The sequence below is a fragment of the Coenobita brevimanus genome, chromosome 29, assembly GCF_032717465.1.
Source record: "Coenobita brevimanus isolate Jiangsu-jjx chromosome 29, ASM3271746v2, whole genome shotgun sequence".
In the NCBI taxonomy this organism is placed as follows: Eukaryota; Metazoa; Arthropoda; class Malacostraca; order Decapoda; family Coenobitidae; genus Coenobita; species Coenobita brevimanus.
In genome coordinates this window covers 42,679,161-42,696,762 of record NC_136982.1, presented here as the reverse complement: position 1 = coordinate 42,696,762, position 17,602 = coordinate 42,679,161, and the positions used below count along the sequence as shown (strand labels likewise).

At 44.2% G+C, this 17,602-nt stretch overlaps 1 protein-coding gene across 1 annotated transcript in view; it reads left to right on the top strand.

Annotated features, from left to right (window-relative positions):
• The window catches only part of LOC145395032 (uncharacterized), a 92,704-nt gene that overhangs the window by 61,315 nt on the left and 13,787 nt on the right, over positions 1 to 17,602 (top strand). The window contains exon 4 of the mRNA XM_080268777.1: positions 4,141 to 4,385. Within this exon, the coding sequence (XP_080124903.1) occupies positions 4,141 to 4,385 (245 nt within the window). The remainder of the gene's footprint in view (positions 1 to 4,140; positions 4,386 to 17,602) is intronic.

The window sequence follows — 17,602 nt, the reverse complement described above, 5'->3', positions numbered from 1 at the left end:
GTTACATTTCCAGTTATTTTTCCAGTTACATTTCCTGTTATATTTCCAGATATATTTCCAGTTACATTTCCAGTTATATTTCCAGTTACATTTCCAATTATATTCCCAGTTCCATTTCCCGTTATATTTCCAGTTATATTTCTAGTTATATTTCTAGTTATATTTCCAGCTATATTTCCAGATATATTTCCAGTTATATTTCCAGATATATTTCCAGTTTCATTTCCAGTTACATTTCCAGTTGTATTTCCAGTTATATTTCCAGCTATATTTCCAGTTACATTTCCAGTTATATTTCCAGTTATATTTCCAGTTACATTTCCAGCTACATTTCCAGTTATATTTCCAGTTATATTACCAGATATATTTCCAGTTATATTTCCAGTTATATTTCCAGTTACATTTCCAGTTACATTTCCAGTTATTTTTCCAGTTACATTTCCAGTTATATTTCCAGTTATACTTCCAGTTATATTTCCAGATATATTTCCAGTTATATTTGCAGTTACATTTCCAGTTATATTTCCAGTTATATTTCCAGTTATATTTCCAGTTACATTTCCAGTTATATTTCTAGTTATATTTCCAGTTATATTTCCAGTCATATTTCCAGTTACATTTCCAGATATATTTCCAGTTACATTTCCAGTTTCATTTCCAGTTACATTTCCAGTTATATTTCCAGTTATATTTCCAGTAACGTTTCCAGTTATAATTCCAGTTACATTCCAGTTATATTTCCAGTTACATTTCCAGTTATATTTCCAGTTATTTTCCAGTTACATTTCCAGTTATATTTCCAGTAACATTTCCAGGTATATTTCCAGTTACATTTCCAGTTATATTTCCAGTTACATTTCCAGTTATATTTCCAGTTACATTTCCAGCTTCATTTCCAGATATATTTCCAGTTACATTTCTAATTACATTTCCAGTTATATTTCCAGTTATATTTCCAGTTACATTTCCAGTTATATTTCCAGTTACATTTCCAGTTATATTATGGGGGTAGTAGGTTTGGGATTATTTTTTATTTATGCAAAAAATAAATAAATAAATGAAAATAATAAAATAAAATAAATCTATGGCAAGCAGGTCTGTGAAATTGATGGGGGTAAAGGAGAGAAAATAAATAAATAAATGATTTTATTTGAAAAGAATGACATACAGAGGTAAATAGATAGATAGATGGATAGATAAATGTATGTATGTGTGTATGTATGTAGACAGACACACGGATAGACAGATAGATAGAAAGATGCATACATAGACAGATAGATATTTGGATAGATAAGTAGACAGACAGGTAGGCAGGCAGATAGATAGATACATACATACATACATACATATATACATACATATATGGATAAATAGATAAACACAATGAGAGAGAGAGAGAGAGAGAGAGAGAGAGAGAGAGAGAGAGAGAGAGAGAGAGAGAGAGGTTCTGGAAGTCAGGGGGAAAGAGACGAGTTGGGGAGAGAGAGAGAGAGAGAGAGAAAGGGGAGGAAAATGGGGGAAAATAGGATTAAATTGTGAAAGCAGAAGGGGAGGGGGAGAGAAAGGGGGGGAGGAAGAGGAGTGAAGGGAGGGAGGAAGAGGGAGAGACGGAGGGAAGATGGTAGGAGAAGAATAAGGAGAGGGAAAAGATTAAATGAAAAAGAAATGGAGGAGGAGGAGGAGGAGGAGGAAGAAAAGGAGGAAAAGAAGAAGGAAGGGAGGAGGAGGAGGAGAAGAAGAAGAAGGAGGAGGAAGAGGAGGAGGAGGAAGGGGAAACTGAGGGTGAGAGGAAGAAAAGAGGAAGAGGAGGAGGAGGAAAAGAGGAGGGAGGGAGTTGAGAAGAAAAATGGTTCTTGAAATAAAATAAATAGGATTGGAAATGAGAGAGAGAGAGAGAGAGAGAGAGAGAGAGAGAGAATCTGGTCCCTTTCCCCTCTTTACCAGGCGGAAAATCAAATTAAAATTAGAGTTCAGTTTGGTGAGAGAGAGAGAGAGAGAGAGAGAGAGAGAGAGAGAGAGAGAGAGAGAGAGAACTGTTATATTGCATCGATCAACCAGTGGGAGGCCTTTCCTACCTCTCCCCCTCCCCCCTTCTCCTCCCCCTCCCCCCTTCCCTCTCCCCGTCCCTCTCCATTCCTCTGTCCCCCTTTCAGCTCTTCTCCCTCCTTCCTTCCCTCCCCCAGATCCTCTCTCTCTCTCTCTCTCTCTCTCTCTCTCTGACAAATAGAAAACAATTAACACCACACCCCCTGGGGCTCCCCTACCGCTGTCCCTAACACCCCCCACTACACCACCACACCACACCACACCACCACACCACCACCATACCACACCACTACACACCACGAGAGAACACCACAGCATCGCCATACCCCTAGACTTCACCATAATACCATCATACCACAAGGCTACACCACTACACCATCTGAACCTACCATACCACTAAGCTTCATTATCATACTGTCATACCACCAGCTACGCCACACCACCATCATACCACACCACAGCCACACCACCTTCATACCACACCACAGCCACACCACCTTCATACCACACCACAGCCACATCACCCTCATACCACACCACTACACCACCACACCACTTAGCTACACCACACCATCTTCATCCAGCCATCATACCATCCCTTTTTTTTTTTACACCATCGGGAGCGTAGGGACCCTGGGCTAGGCTGCTGTCCCGATATTTGAGACAAGAGTGACCAGCCTCCCTCTCCCCTGAGTAGCATTTCGTGAGCAATAAACCATAACCGCCTCTCAGATAAAAATCCTCCCCATCTTTCCCCCTCCCATCATCCTCCCTCATCTCTCTCCCTCCCATCTTCCTCCCCCCATCTCTCCCCCTCATCTTCCTCCCCCATCTCTCCCCTTCCCATCTTCCTCCCCATCTATCCCCCTCCCACCTTCCTCCCTCCATCTCTCCCCCTTCCATCTTCCTCCCGCCCTCCCTGACCCCCTCACCTCTCCCCTCCCTCACCCCCACACGGCTGAGGGCAGGCAGGTAGGGGGGCGGGGAGAGACAATGGTGGGGTGATGATTACAGTAATAAACGCGGTGGGGTGCTTCTCCCCCGCGTGTCACCCAGGGGGGCAGAGGGAGGAGAGGGAGAGGAGGGAAGAGAGGGGGGGAAGGGAAGACAGCGAGTGGGGAGGGGAGAGAGGAGGGATGGGAAGAGAGGAGAGGAGGAGAGAAGTGGGAGGGGAAGACGGATAAGGGAGTGAATGGGGAGGGGAGAGGTATTAGTAGCAGTGGTGGTGGCAGTAGTAGTAGTAGTAGTAGTAGTAGTAGTAGTGGTAGTAGTAGTAGTAGTAGTAGTAGTAGTAGCTGTCGTTGTTGTTGTTGTAACCCTAACTGAAACGTGAACCCAGTTTCCTCTTCAATTGCCATCCCCATGCGGTAATCCATCCTTCCGTCTGAGAATAGGGACGCACTTGAGAGGCGTTTGTGTAGCCAGGCAATGGAGCTGCCCGGTTATATCGGTGCCACCACACGAAGGCGTCCCTCCTCACCATCAGAATCATCTTATCAGGGAAACATGGCATTCACACACCGTAGAGTTTATCTTATCTCCACCCATGGCATTCACACACCGTAGAGTTTATCTTATCTCCACCCATGGCATTCACACACCGTAGAGTTTATCTTATCTCCACCCATGGCATTCACACACCGTAGAGTTTATCTTGCTCTCCACCCCATAAGATAAAGCTAGCGACAGGGAAAGGTAAAGGTGGTGGTGGTGATGGTGGTGGTGGTGGTGGAGGAGGGGAAGGGGGATGGTGGTGGTGGTGGTGGTAGTGGTGGTGATGGTGCTGAAATAGATATGGAGAAAATCTTTACCAGCCTCACCAAGACTATCTAAGCATTACCTATTTTCTTTTTTATATCTGGAGCAAATATTTTCTAGACATCATTTATTTTTAACTTCCCAATTATTTTCTAACCATATTTTGAAACTAGACACACACACACACACACACACACACACACACACACACACACACACACACACACACACACACACACACACACACACACACACACACCTTAAGTTTCCATCCTCACACAAACTCGCCATTTCAAGTCTAATCCTTTATCAGTCACCTCCTCCCCTCCCCCACAGCGAGAGCGGGTGTCGCCTACGCGGGATGGCACTGTAGGGCTGTCGGTGGTCGCGTCCCAGGGCTACGGGGGTGAGGTGTGCCAGGGGTGCCGTGACGTCATCGCGGACCGGTTCCTGCTGAGGGTCAACTCTAGATCGTGGCACCAGACCTGCCTCAGATGCTGCGTGTGTCAGCTGGCACTGGACAGGCAGCCATCTTGCTTCATCAGGGAGCATAATGTGTACTGCAAAACTGACTATACCAGGTGAGTCAGCAGTAGTCAGCAGTGTCAGTCAGCAGTAGTCAGTCAGCAGCAAGTGTATGTAAGTCAGCAGTCAGCCATCTTGCTTCATCAGGGAGTATAATGCGTATTGCGAGACTGACTATACCAGGTGAGTCAGCAGTAGTCAGCAGTGTCAGTCAGCAGCACGGATATATGATTTAGAAGTCAGCAAGTATATGTAAGTCAGTAGTCAGCCATCTTGCATCATAAATGTGTAATGTGTATTGCAAGGCTGACTATACCAGGTGAGTCAGCAGGAGTCAGCATTACGTACCAGTCAGTCAGCACTCAGCACACTCAGCATTAGTCTGCTACCTGGAGCTCTTCAATCAGCCATCTTGCTTCATCAGTGGGTAAGGTGTGTGCTGCCTGACTAATTACCTGTATACCTCTAAGGTGAATTAATTACTATACTCCTTTTACCCTCACCTCGCTCAGATTTTCGTCCTTTTGCAGCTTATTTCACGTACGACAGAATAACACCCCACTACATCCTATCCATAGCACTTCTTCGTGACTAGCACCATATTACAGTGTTAATCTCTTGCTACACCTCGAAAATCAAAATAGAGAAGGGATAATTTTTGGCCAAGTTACAGTAAAAATAAATAAATAAGTAAATAAATGAATAAATAAATAAATATCAGTTTTCTTAGTTCATCAGGAACCACGTGAGATCATTACATCAGGTGAGCCAGGTAAATCAGGTAAGGTAAATGAGGTGAACACTTTTCCTGCCTTCCATCACAATCCTTTCTCTCCCTCCCTCCCTCTCTCTCTCTCTCTCTGGTTGGTCCGTCAGTCCGTCCGTGTGTCCGTGCGTGTGTGAATCCGTGCGTCCGTAACAGCTGTGAGCGCGATTTCTCCTGAACACCTCGACGGATTTAGACCAAACTTTTGTCAGTGATACAGTATGAAGGGACGATGAACTGATTAGGTCAACTAGGTCAAGGGGTCAAAGGTCAAGGTCATATGGGGTCATCTTAGGTTATCCTTGTGGGCGCGATATCTCCTGAACCCCTTGATGGATTTAGACCAAACTTTTGTCAGTGATGCAGTATGACGGGACGATGAACCGGCTAGCTTAATTCTTTCATTATTTGTTTATTTATTACCGTCAGGCGATTTTATTCAGCAGGCGTCCACGGGCTGAAGGGGTTGGAAGAAATCGTCCTTAACCCTTTCAGTACGAGGCCTAAAAATCGTCGAAATAGGAGGGAGGTTAAATAATAAGCTATAGTAGGACGTAAAAAGAGCGGGGAAAGTCTGTGAGGAGAGAGAGAGAGAGAGAGAGAGAGAGTACAAAAGAAAGCAAACTCACATCCTTTGCCAGAGTACTAAAGGGAGAGAGAGAGAGAGAGAGTAGAAAAAAAAAAAAAAAAAGAAGCCCGTAAGAAAGTGAGTACGAAAAAATAACTCTCTCTCTCTCTCTCTCTCTCTCTCTCTCTCTCTCTCTCTCTCTCTCGAACACCAAGCAACCCAAACACTCAATTCTTTTTCCTGTCAATTAAAGAACACGATGGAGGGAGTATATAGGACAACAATGAGATGGAGGAGGGAGGGAAGGAGGGAGGAGGGAGGGAAGAAAGGAGGAGGGAGGGAAGGAGGGAGGAGGCAGGGAGGAGCAGAGGAGGTGGGAAGGGACAGAACAATTCCCGCCCTTTCTCTTGTCAAAACCAAAATGCACCGGACAGTTTAAATAATGATGCCGCGATTATATCTTTTCCCGGGGTCGCTCTTATCAAATCTATCGCTCGTCGGGGCTGGCCATTTGCGCGTCCCGGCAGTGTGTGGCAACCTGACGGAGAGAGAGAGCCTGAGAGTTGCCATCAATTCCGGCATTTTATCCCCGTTTTCGTCTTATTTCCGCCTACTTAGGACACTTTACCGCATCTCCCGTCCTTCAGAAATATTTATACCACTGCTAGACGTAAGCATAGCTCGCCATATACCCTAAAAAGGCGAAAATATTGTCACAAAGTTCCAATATTTTGAAGCAGCCTTACCCACCCTTTCCCGCCTAGCTCCTTGCAGCGGACAAGTTGAATTTAAGTTGGGCAAGTTACTGGGCATGAACACTACACTGATCCTTTAATTTTATGGCTTGTAAATTTGAATAAGCTTCAGCCCTTAATGCTCGGTACAACGTGTCGAGCCGAATAATGCTACCCATAAAAATAATCCCGAATCCCTTTGCGTTTTTCGTCGTTATTGTGGATTTATCGGTTTAAATCCATCGGTATTTTGAGTATCTTGCCTATTTAATTCATTCGGGTTATTTTTAGCTCGTATTTACTCGTTTATTCACTGATTTACCCGTTTATTTTGATGCAGTGGCGGGAAATACTCGGTCAGGGTGCGTTTTGTTGTGTGTCCGCCTTTATGGACTCTTTGCATGTAGATTGCTTGGGTTTGGGATATTTTGAAGACTGCTTAGGAGCATTCGGTGCAATCAGAGAAGATGTAGTGATGATGGTCTCTCTCTCTCTCTCTCTCTCGCTCTCTCTCTCTCTCTCTCTCTCTCTTCCTTCCCTCCGCTTCTTGGTCTTCTTCCTTCCTTCCTTCCTCCTTTCCGGGGATAGGGAGGAGTGGGGGGGGGATTCCAGAGCTGAGGAAAACCGTCTGAGAGCAGGAAATATTACCAAATGGAGTCCTCGAGGTGAAGGGGTAAATTGGCCGGGCTGGAATTCTCACTTCAGTATTTTCAAAACCTCGAGTGTAAAGGGATTTTTGACCACGGGAAATTTTGGGCTCCTGGTGGTTTAGTGGATCCAGGCGCTTTACTTAAATGACGCCCACGGGGGGTTTGGGTCCGAGGGGTGGTTGTAATTGGGTGCACGTTCCCCTTAGCTTTTATTATATAGAGTGTTTGGCCTAGCCCCGGTCCCCTACGCACCTGATAGATAAGAAATGATAAGAGGATAGATAGAGATAATTGACGAAAAATAATAGATAAATGGATAGATAGTAAATTTTATCCATCTGTCCATTGCCTGTGATAATAGACTGATAGATTATAGATAGATAGACTGACGAGAATGATAGAGAGCCGGGTGACAGCTAGATAGATAGATAAATTGATAGATACATAAATAGACAGACAGTTGAAAAGATGGATAGACATGATGGACATATGTGATAAACTGATGGATAGATTATAGATAGATAGACAGGTGATAGATAAATAGATAAATGGCAGACAGACAGACAGACAAAGATAGAATTATTGTTACCCCTTCAGTACGATGACATTTTATTTTCTTCACCTGGATATACAACTTCCTTCTTTTCTTCCTTCCTTCCTTCCTTCCTTCCTTCCTTTCTCCTTTCTTTCCTTCCTTCCATCCTTCCTGTCTTCCTTCCTTCATTCTTTCTTTCTTTCATTTCTTTCTTCCATCAGCTCGTCCCTTCGTCTTTATTTCCTTCCTTCCTTCCCTCCTTCCTTCTTTCCTTCCTTCTTTCCCTCCTTCCGTCCTTCCTTCCTTCTTTCCCTCCTTCCGTCCGTCCTTCCTTCCTTCCTTCATTCTTCCTCTCATTCCTTTCTTCCATCCGCTCGTCCTTCCTACCTTCCTTCTTCCTTCCTTCCTTCCCTCCTTCCTTCCTTCCTTCTTCCTTCCTTCCCTCCTTCCTTCCTTCCTGCCTTCCCTCCTTCCTTCTTTCCTTCCTTCCTTCATGCTTTACAGATAATCCAAGACCAAATTGAGGTGCTGAACTGACAGGTAGATTCCTATCACCTTTCTCTCTCTCTCTCTCTCTCTCTTTCCACCTACTGCCATGGTGTTGAGAGAGAGAGAGAGAGAGAGAGAGAGAGAGAGAGAGAGAGAGAGAGAGACCCATCCAATCAACGTAGTGTGTCCTGTTCTTTTTTTCTCATCTCTCTCTCTCTCTCTCTCTCTCTCTCTCTCTCTCTCTCTCGTTCCCCAACTATACCCTGTTCACTTTAGCTGGCGTAAAAAAGCCATCTCTCCATCTTGAGTCCTGCGTTTTAACAGTAGACTAACACTAGAATATTATGCTAGTCACGAAGAAGTGCCAAGGCTGCAGAACGGTAATATCGCCTCTTTCTGCCACTGAGCTACGTGAAAAAAGCCGCAAAAGGACGAAAATCTGGGCCACGTTAAGATGAAAGGAGTGTAGATATTTTTTGTACAGTCGCTGGCAAAAATATCGATCCACCCTTTTTACACGAATAATAAAAAAAAATCGTACGCAAATATCTTGAAAATGTTCTTAAGTTACGAAGATCTCTTACCTGTGTTCCAGAAATTATTGTTCACTCTTTTATTTTTTATCGTAAGGAAGTGAGACGAAATTTTTGCCTGCGACTGTACATCTTCATCATTATTCATTATTTGCTTTATCTCCCCTCACTCTCTTCCCCTTCCCTCCCCTCCCCTCCCCCCTCCCCTCACCCTTTTCCCCCCTCCCCTCCCCTCCCCTTCTTATCACACATTCCACTCCCCGTTGTGTCTTACCGGCTCCTCACAAGACAATGAGGGGATGCAAGTCATTCCCCTCCCCTCCCCCTCCCCTCCCCTCCCCCTCCCCCTCCCCATCCCCATCCCCCTACCCTTTCCTTTCCCTTTACTCCTCCACATCTTCTTTCCCTCCACCCTTTCCTTCTCCTTCCCTTTCATTTCCATTCCCTCTCCCTTCCCCCCTCTCCCTCCCCCTTCCCCTCCCCTACCCCTTCCCTCCTTCTCCCGTTACTCTTTCCTCCACATTCTCTTTCCCTCCACCCTTTTCCTCCACTTCCTCCAACTTTCCCCTTCCCTCCCTCCTCCCCCTCCACCCTCCTTTTCCTTCAGCTCCCCCCCCCTCTCTCTCTCTCTCTCTCTCTCTCTCTCTCTCTCTCTCTCCATCCCTTCTCCACTTGCTCTCTACCTTCACCTTTCCCTTCCCCTCCCTCCTTCCCCTCCCTCCTTCCCCTCCCTCACCCTCCCTCTGTTCCTTCCCTCTCTACCTCCAATCCCTCCCCTTCCCCTCACCCTTCCCTCTGCTCCTTCCTCCCCACCTCTTCCCTCTTCTCTCTTTTTCCTTCCTTGTCTCCCCTTCCTCTACCCTCTCCTCCCCTCTTGTGCCCATTCCTCCCCTCTTACCTCCCTTTCCTCCCCACTTCCCGTTATCAGTCAATCTATCTATCTATCTATCTATCTATCTTTCAATCTATTATTTATCTATCTATCTATATATGTCTGTCTGTATGTATCTATCCGTCCATTCATCCATCCATCTATCTTTCTATCTGTCTATCTATCTGTCTTTTTTATCTATCTGCATGTACGAGTATGTGTATGTCTATCTATTTGTATATCTATCTATCTAGGTGGCCATCCATCAGTATATCTATCAAACAAAACACCTTCTCTCTCTCTCTCTCTCTCTCTCTCTCTCTCTCTCTCTCTCTCTCTCTCTCTCTCTCTCTCTCTCTCTCAACCATTCATGTCATGTATTTCAAAGAGAGAGACAGACAGACAGACAGACAGACAGACAGACAATACTTAGAGATATTTTTTGCATCTCACTTCGACGATAATTCAACCCGATAAACGATAAAGACGATATTACAGCCGATAAAGACGATATTACAGCCGATAAAGACGATATTACAGCCGATAAAGACGATATTACAGCCGATAAAGACGATATTACAGCCGATAAAGACGATATTACAGCCGATAAAGACGATATTACAGCCGATAAAGACGATACCACAGCCGATAAAGACGATACCACAGCCGATAAAGACGATATTACAGCCGATAAAGACGATATTACAGCCGATAAAGACGATACTGCAGCCGATAAAGACGATACTGCAGCCGATAAAGACGATATTACAGCCGATAAAGACGATATTACAGCCGATAAAGACGATATTACAGCCGATAAAGACGATAATGTAGCCGATAAAGACGATAATGTAGCCGATAAAGACGATACTGTAGCCGATAAAGATGATATTACAGCCGGTAGAGGATATATTGAAGCCGATAGGAGCGATATGCAACCCGATAGATACAGATAGACCGATAGATAGATAGATGGATACGTAGATAGACATATAGATGGATAGATAGATAGATAGATAGATAGACGGATGGATGGATAGATAGATAGATAGATAGATAGACGGATGGATGGATGGATAGATAGATATATAGATAGATAGATAGATAGGTAGATAGATGGATGGATGGATGGATGAATAGATAGACAGGCAGATAGATAGATAGATAGAAAGATGGATGGATAGATGGATAGAAGGATGAGCAAATAGACAGATTAGATAGATAAACAGAGACAGATAGACAGACAGATAGATAGACAGATAGATATACCTGCCCAGCTGCCGCCACACAACACAGGTAAGTAAATAGACTCAATGCAGGTGTGTTTCTTGACATTTAATTCTCACCTGGTGTCCGTTTGTCTGTCTGTCTGTCTATGCATGTATCTATCTATGTATCTATCTGCCAGGGAGTCAGTCTATCTATCTGTCTATTCATAATCAGTCTTAATATCTATCTGTCTATCTATCTATCTATCTGTCTGTCTGTCTGTCTATCTCTTTATCTATCTATCTATCTATCTGTCTATCTACCCACACCGTCTGCTGCAAGACAACACACACACGTGAACAAATACCGTCATGACAGGTGTGTGTGTGTGTGTGTGTGTGTGTGTGTGTGTGTGTGTGTGTGTGTGTGTGTGTGTGTGTGTGTGTGTGTGTGTGTGTGTGTGTGTGTGTGTGTGTGTGTGGTTGTTTGCTTCAATATGTAAGTGTGTTTATGTATGTTCGTGTGTGTGTGTGTGTGTGTGTGTGTGTGTGTGTGTGTGTGTGTGTGTGTGTGTGTGTGTGTGTGTGTGTGTGTGTGTGTGTGTGTGTGTGTGTGTGTGCTTGGTTGTTTGTTTCTATATGCATGTGTGTTTATGTATTGTGTGTGTGTGTGTGTGTGTGTGTGTGTGTGTGTGTGTGTGTGTGTGTGTGTGTGTTTGGAGGGGGGTGGGGGCAGTATTGTACCCCCCCCCGCCCATGACTTGGTGGAATATACTGATACGAATCTGACATGAGAGAGAGAGAGAGAGAGAGAGAGAGAGAGAGAGAGAGTTACACAAACGTTCATCTCCACCAGCCAGTTATACAAACGTTCCTCATCTCTCTCCCTATCTCTCAAAAGGACAATGGCTGACTACAGAACGGCAATTCGAACCTGCAGTCGACTGGGTTCACGTTCAAATGAGCCCTTGATCTACATTCTTTTTTTTTTTCGAATTTCGGAAACCGTATCAATACTTAAGGAAATTATTTTTAACATATATATCGTTCATTTTGACTTGGGGGGGGGTTGGTCATGTTATTTTTTTTTTTTTTTTCGGTGGCTCAGAGGCAGAATAAGATAATGCTACGGCTCTACATCCTTCCCTTAGCACTTCTTCGTGACCAGCACCTTACTTCAGTGCTAATCTTTTCTCACATACCTCAGTACTGAAGGTGGAGGGATGGCAGTTTAAGTCCCAGTTAAAGTGAACAGAGTAGAGGTAAGAGGAATGAAATAGGTTGAATTTTTATATCAATAGTTCCTTTACAACCTCTCAAACCAGGGTCAAAAGATAATCATATATCGCCTAACTACCCACTAATGACCAAGTGACCTCGAATTGCGTTGTATTAGGTCGAGACAGGTAAGAGAGATACTGGTGTTAGGGAGACTGACCTAATTTCCCTTACTTCCAGGTCAGCTCTTCTCTACCTCTCACGCCCAAGGTCATATTCTTAGTTTTGCTATCTATCTAAAAAACGATCCTTCTTCCGCCTACACGCACGTAGTCGCCCACTCCCTATCCACGCCATATGTACCTCGAGTAATCCCTTCTGAGTTATGCCAGACACCTCATCCTACGGTTCACCTATCCTTCATCCCTCTCTTTCATCCTTCGTCCATCAGTCATTCATCCTTTATTCATCATTCATCCATCATTTATTCATCCTTCATCCATCCTTCATTCATCCTTCATCCCTCTTTCATCCACCCTTCATCCATCCTTCATCCATCCATCCATCATCCATCCTTCATCCTGATCATCCCCACTCCATCTTACCAATCCAAGCAGCCTTCCATCTTGTCCCCTCTTATCTCATTCTTAAACCCCGTTCTTGGTCGTCCTCTCCTCAAGCCCCTTTGCTTCTGTACGCATTCCCTGTTAACTCCTTCACCCTCAGCTGAGTAAAATCGTCTGGCGCATGTATACAGATTAAAATAAAAGATATATTAGGTTTTTATCTTAGTTGATAGAGGTTGTTCCTAAATTTTTTCTTGCTGGGAACTCTCTTAGGCGGGAAAACAATCGTCAGTTTTATATAATTATGGAAAATGAATAGGTCAGCTGTTCACGCCTTTCCTTTTCCATGCTTGTATTTAATCTCCACCCCACACCTGTCCCTAATCACCTTCAGGTAATTAGGCCATTGACACCTAACCATCCATCACACTCCCAGCCAATCACAACAACGGGAGGGTAGTTAGGATGGGTGGTTCCTTACGTGGGCCCTGAGGTTGTTATCATTGTCAACAGCATCACCTACACGCGTCCCTAATTAACCAGACACACCTGCCGGAGGATTGGCCACTCACCTGTCGCGGGGCCAAAGCTGAGAGTCACCGTATACCTTAAAGATGATATTTTTCTCGCGTAAGATATTTTCCTCGCTTAACTAAGATCTTTAAGGCCCAGGAGCTGAAGTGTAGTGAAAATTAAGGTGATATTCTTGTAGTTAAGATCCATAAGAAGGACAACATTTACGATGAAACTTAGGATGATATTCCTTTTTTTCGTAGCTAAGATCTCTGGGAAGGACAAGAAGCTGAGACTCATAGTAAGATTTAAGGTATTTTTCTTGTAATGTTCTTAAGAAGTAAATGAGTCTTTCACAATAAACTTAAGATGATATTTTGCTCGTTACTAAGATCTGGAAGAAGAATAGGAGCCTGAGAGTCAAAGCTTACGACGATCTCTCTCTCTCTCTCTCTCTCTAAGGCGGTGATCTGACGGCGCTTGCATCACCACCCCGCATCACGATAAGCCTTTGTTTCCTTCTTTTTTTTTTTTTGAGGGGAGACTAACATGAATCAACACCGGGAAATGAGAACAAAAATCCATCAGCTATAACACTCCACCTCTTCGCTCTAATACCTCAAAAATACCCAGGAAATACCAAAAATACCACATCAACACCAGTGCACCAGGGAGGGAGGGGAAAACCAGGTGCCAGGAGGGGGGAGGGGTGGTATTAAAATCACTCGCCTCTCGAAATATGATGAATGGATCGGAAGACAAAGAAATCAGCGTACGTAACACCAAATCCTTAGCGACTGTGGCCCGGCAAAAGGGTCTGGGTCCTCATTAATACCGGGATATACCAGGAATTACCACACCAGCAGGAGGTATGAGCCCTGGAATGAAAATGGAAATCGGTATAGCGTAAGTTTTTGCCTAATTTCTGTACTCTTTAAAAACTTACTGAGAGGGACCATATACTAAAAAAATACCATAATAATAATAATAGTAGTAGTAGTAGTAATAATAATAATGATAATAATAATAATAATGATAATAAAGTTACCATCCCTCCATAAAACATCGATATTGGGCCACAAACACGCATATGCCAACCAAACACAGAATAAATAAATGAATAAATAAAAATAAAACACGAGGCAGAAGAGCTAAAAACAATAAAACACTTGGCGTCGGTGTTTTCTTAAGCAAATGCCTCAAACAAAGCAAAATAAAACAAGAGGAGGAAGAAGAGAGACGAGGAAAATAAAGACACTTGTCGTCGGTGTGGGTAGTAAACAAACACCTCAAGGAAAATAAAACAAGAGGATAAAACAAAGAAGAAGAGGAAATAAAGGAAAAACAATGGTCTTTCGGGGTCGGCATTATTAAACAAAGTAAAATAAAACAAGAGGAAGAGGGAATAAAGTTCAAAAAATCATCAAGAGGAAATAAAGATAAACAAAAACCATAGCTGTCGGGTGTCGGTATTTCGAATCAGGCGCCTCTCGGGACGTGATTCATGATTCCCGCCGCCTTACGAAGCGCGATTGTTTGTCTGATTCATCGTCTTTCAAACGGGTCACAAAACCAATAATCTCTCCCTTCGATTCTCCTCCTCTCTCTCTCCCTCTCTCACCCTTGCGTCCCGGGGCTCCAAGGGCGGTAGTCCCGGGTCTATCGTGGCTATTTTCAACTCTTTAGGGTGACTCGGAACCTCGCATACTCGTCAGCTGAGTGGGTAGCGTAGCACCTTCTCCCTGGCTATTCATTCTCCGGTTTACCCGTTGATATTCTAGCTCCTGCTATTTATATGGTTTAAGTGTCGATGTAAACTCCGTAAATTTGCATACCAGGGATTACTCACTGTGCCATATGGAAAAATAAATCGATAATGAAAAGGCGTTACGGAGCCACCTTAAACCTTCGAGAATTCGGGCCTTGAGACGTATTCACATAGCCTCTCAGTCTTAAATTAAGACTAAGATCGCTTCTCAGTACCGTCATCCCCACAAACGCAGCCATATCAAAACAGATCATGATCAAAACAACAAGAAAACTAAGAAACTGAGGCAAAATGAGCATCGCAACTACAGACCGCGCCAGAGACAAAGACAATTCCCGCCAAAACAATCCGCGGAGGGTCGCTTATCGTAATTTTCTTTGTGGATGCGGGTGTGGGTGTGGGTGACGGGGCAGGTCTGGGTCTCTCTGTTCTGTCTTCTGCCTGTCGGATTACCTCTCGCCAGACCGACTGAGAAATTGTCGCATTTTCTCGCCGTGCTTCATATTTCACTGTGTGTGTGTGTGTGAGCCGGAGGGAAGGGTGAAGGAAGGGAAGGAGAGAAGGGTGAAGGAAAGGGAGACGCTGGGAGGAGGGAAAGGTGAATGATGAGGAGAAAGGATGTGGGGGACGGGAGAGAGAGGGTGAAGAAAGGGAAGGAGAGGGGGAAAGGGTGAGGGATGGGAAGGAGAGGAGGAAAAGGTGAAGGAAAGTGAGACAGGAGGAGGAAAGGTGAATGATGTGGAGAAAGGGTGAAGGAAGGGCAGGAGAGGAGGAAAGGTGAATGAAGAAAAGAAAGGATGTGGGGGAAGGAAGAGAGAGGAGGAGGAGGAGGCAGACGTGCAAGGAGAAGGGGGGATGATGGGAAGAGAAGAGGTGAAAGAGGGAGGAGGTGAAACGGGTGAAGGAAGGAAGAGGAAGTAGGTGCAAAGGGAGCAATTTAAGAGGAGAAGGGACAAAATGAAGGAAGGGGAGAGAGGTAGAGGAGGAGAGACTGAAAGGGTGAAGGGGGAACGATGAAGGGGAGGGGAGGGAAGAAAGGCGGTGATGATGAAGAGGAAAAAACAGAGGAGAAGAATTTGGTGAGGGAAAAGTAGGGACGAGGAAGGAGAAGAAATGGTAAAGGAAGACAAAAGGACAGGTTAAAGGAAGGAGGAAGAAGTAACGAAGGAGGAGAGAGATAAGGAGGAGGAGGAGGAGGAGGAGGAAGATAAAAGCTGTGAAGGAAGGAAATGGGATAATGAAGGGAGGGGAAAAATAGGAAGAGGGGAGGGGAAAGAAGAGGTGAAGAGAAGAGAGGATGGGGTGTGAATGGGAGAAGAGATGAGGGAGAGGAAGAGGAGTTGAAAGGAAGAGAAGGGAGGATGCAGGAAAGGAGGAAGTGGAAGAAATTGGTAAAAGAAGGAAACGGCTGAGGAGGAGGAAGAAAGGGGTAGTAAATGGAAGGACACAAGAAGAGAAAGAAAACGAAGACATTAATAGAAAAGGAAGGAGGGTGAAGGAAGGGGAAGAAAGGTAGGAAATAAAGGAAAAGGTTTAGGAGGAAAGAAAAGGGAGGGTGAAGAGAAGAGGAGAAGGAGGAAAGAAGAGAGGAGGAGGAGGAAGAAGAGGAAAGGGAGAGTAAAAGGGAAAGAGGAGGAGGAAGTAGAAGGGGAAGTGTGAAGGAAAGAGGAAGAGGAGACGGGGAGATGAGAGAGGGAGAGGGGAGAACATGAAGTGATAAGAGAGAGAGAGAGAGAGAGAGAGAGAGAGAGCATTAAGAGGGGAGAAGAGGCGGTGGAAGATGAGAGAGCGAGGGAGAGAGGGAGAGGGCGCGCACGTAGGGGAACTCCGCCCCCCTCTCCCGCCCTCGCATCCTTCCGCCATGTTGTGTCTCTCCACGCTCCACCAGGCGACTCCATTTTATCCTTACGCAAGAGTTACCTTCCTTCCACATCCACCCAGAAATATTATCCATCTCTAACCCTTCCAAAATATTACCTTTGCTTTCAGTCTACAGTTCTTTCACCTTAACTTGGCCCAGATTTTCGGCCTTTTGTAGATTATTTCACGTAGCTCAGCGATACAGTGCTACGACTCAACCTCCTTTCCATAGCACTTCATGACTAGCAACATATTCTAGTGTTAATCTTCTATTGCAACTCATTATTCAAGTTTGAGACGTGGCAAATTTAAGCCAAGTTAGAGTAAAAGGAGTATAGTATAATCGTCGGGCTGTAGCTAGAGTAAAATGCTAGAGTTCTTCCAACCATGAGGGCGTTGCTGGTGGCATTAACACTCTGGCTTTTGTACTCGCTCTCAGCTGAACAAAATCGTCATGTCTTAGCTTTAGTATGATACTAGAGTTGTTCCAATCGTGAAAGTAGAAAACACATGCATAAACCTCTTAAAATATATGAAAGTCATTCCAAAAAAAATACAATGATTTAATATGGCTGGAAGGGGAGAGGGAAGAAAAAAAAGAAAAAAAAAGGAGTGATAATAACACCATCCACAAATTTCAAAATCTCTCACACTCAGGAAGAAGAATATCCATTTATTTAAAAACATATGTAATTCCCGCAAACAGATCAAACACACTGAAATCCCAGAAATAATTATGGATTGAAAAATGAGAGGTAAGCATAGTGAAAACGTGGGTAGCGATAGCCTTAAATTCCAAATCTTTCCATAATTTAAGAAGCATAATATTCCTAAGTAGAAATTCATAGTTAAAATCCCATATATAAAGAAAACTGCAGTGGAATCAGGAAACAAAGGGCCATATTGGAGGGGAAAGTGAGAGATATAGCGAGAAAGAAAATGTTGACTTTCTGAAATTCCAGTTTTTACCATGATACAAGAAACATAATATTCC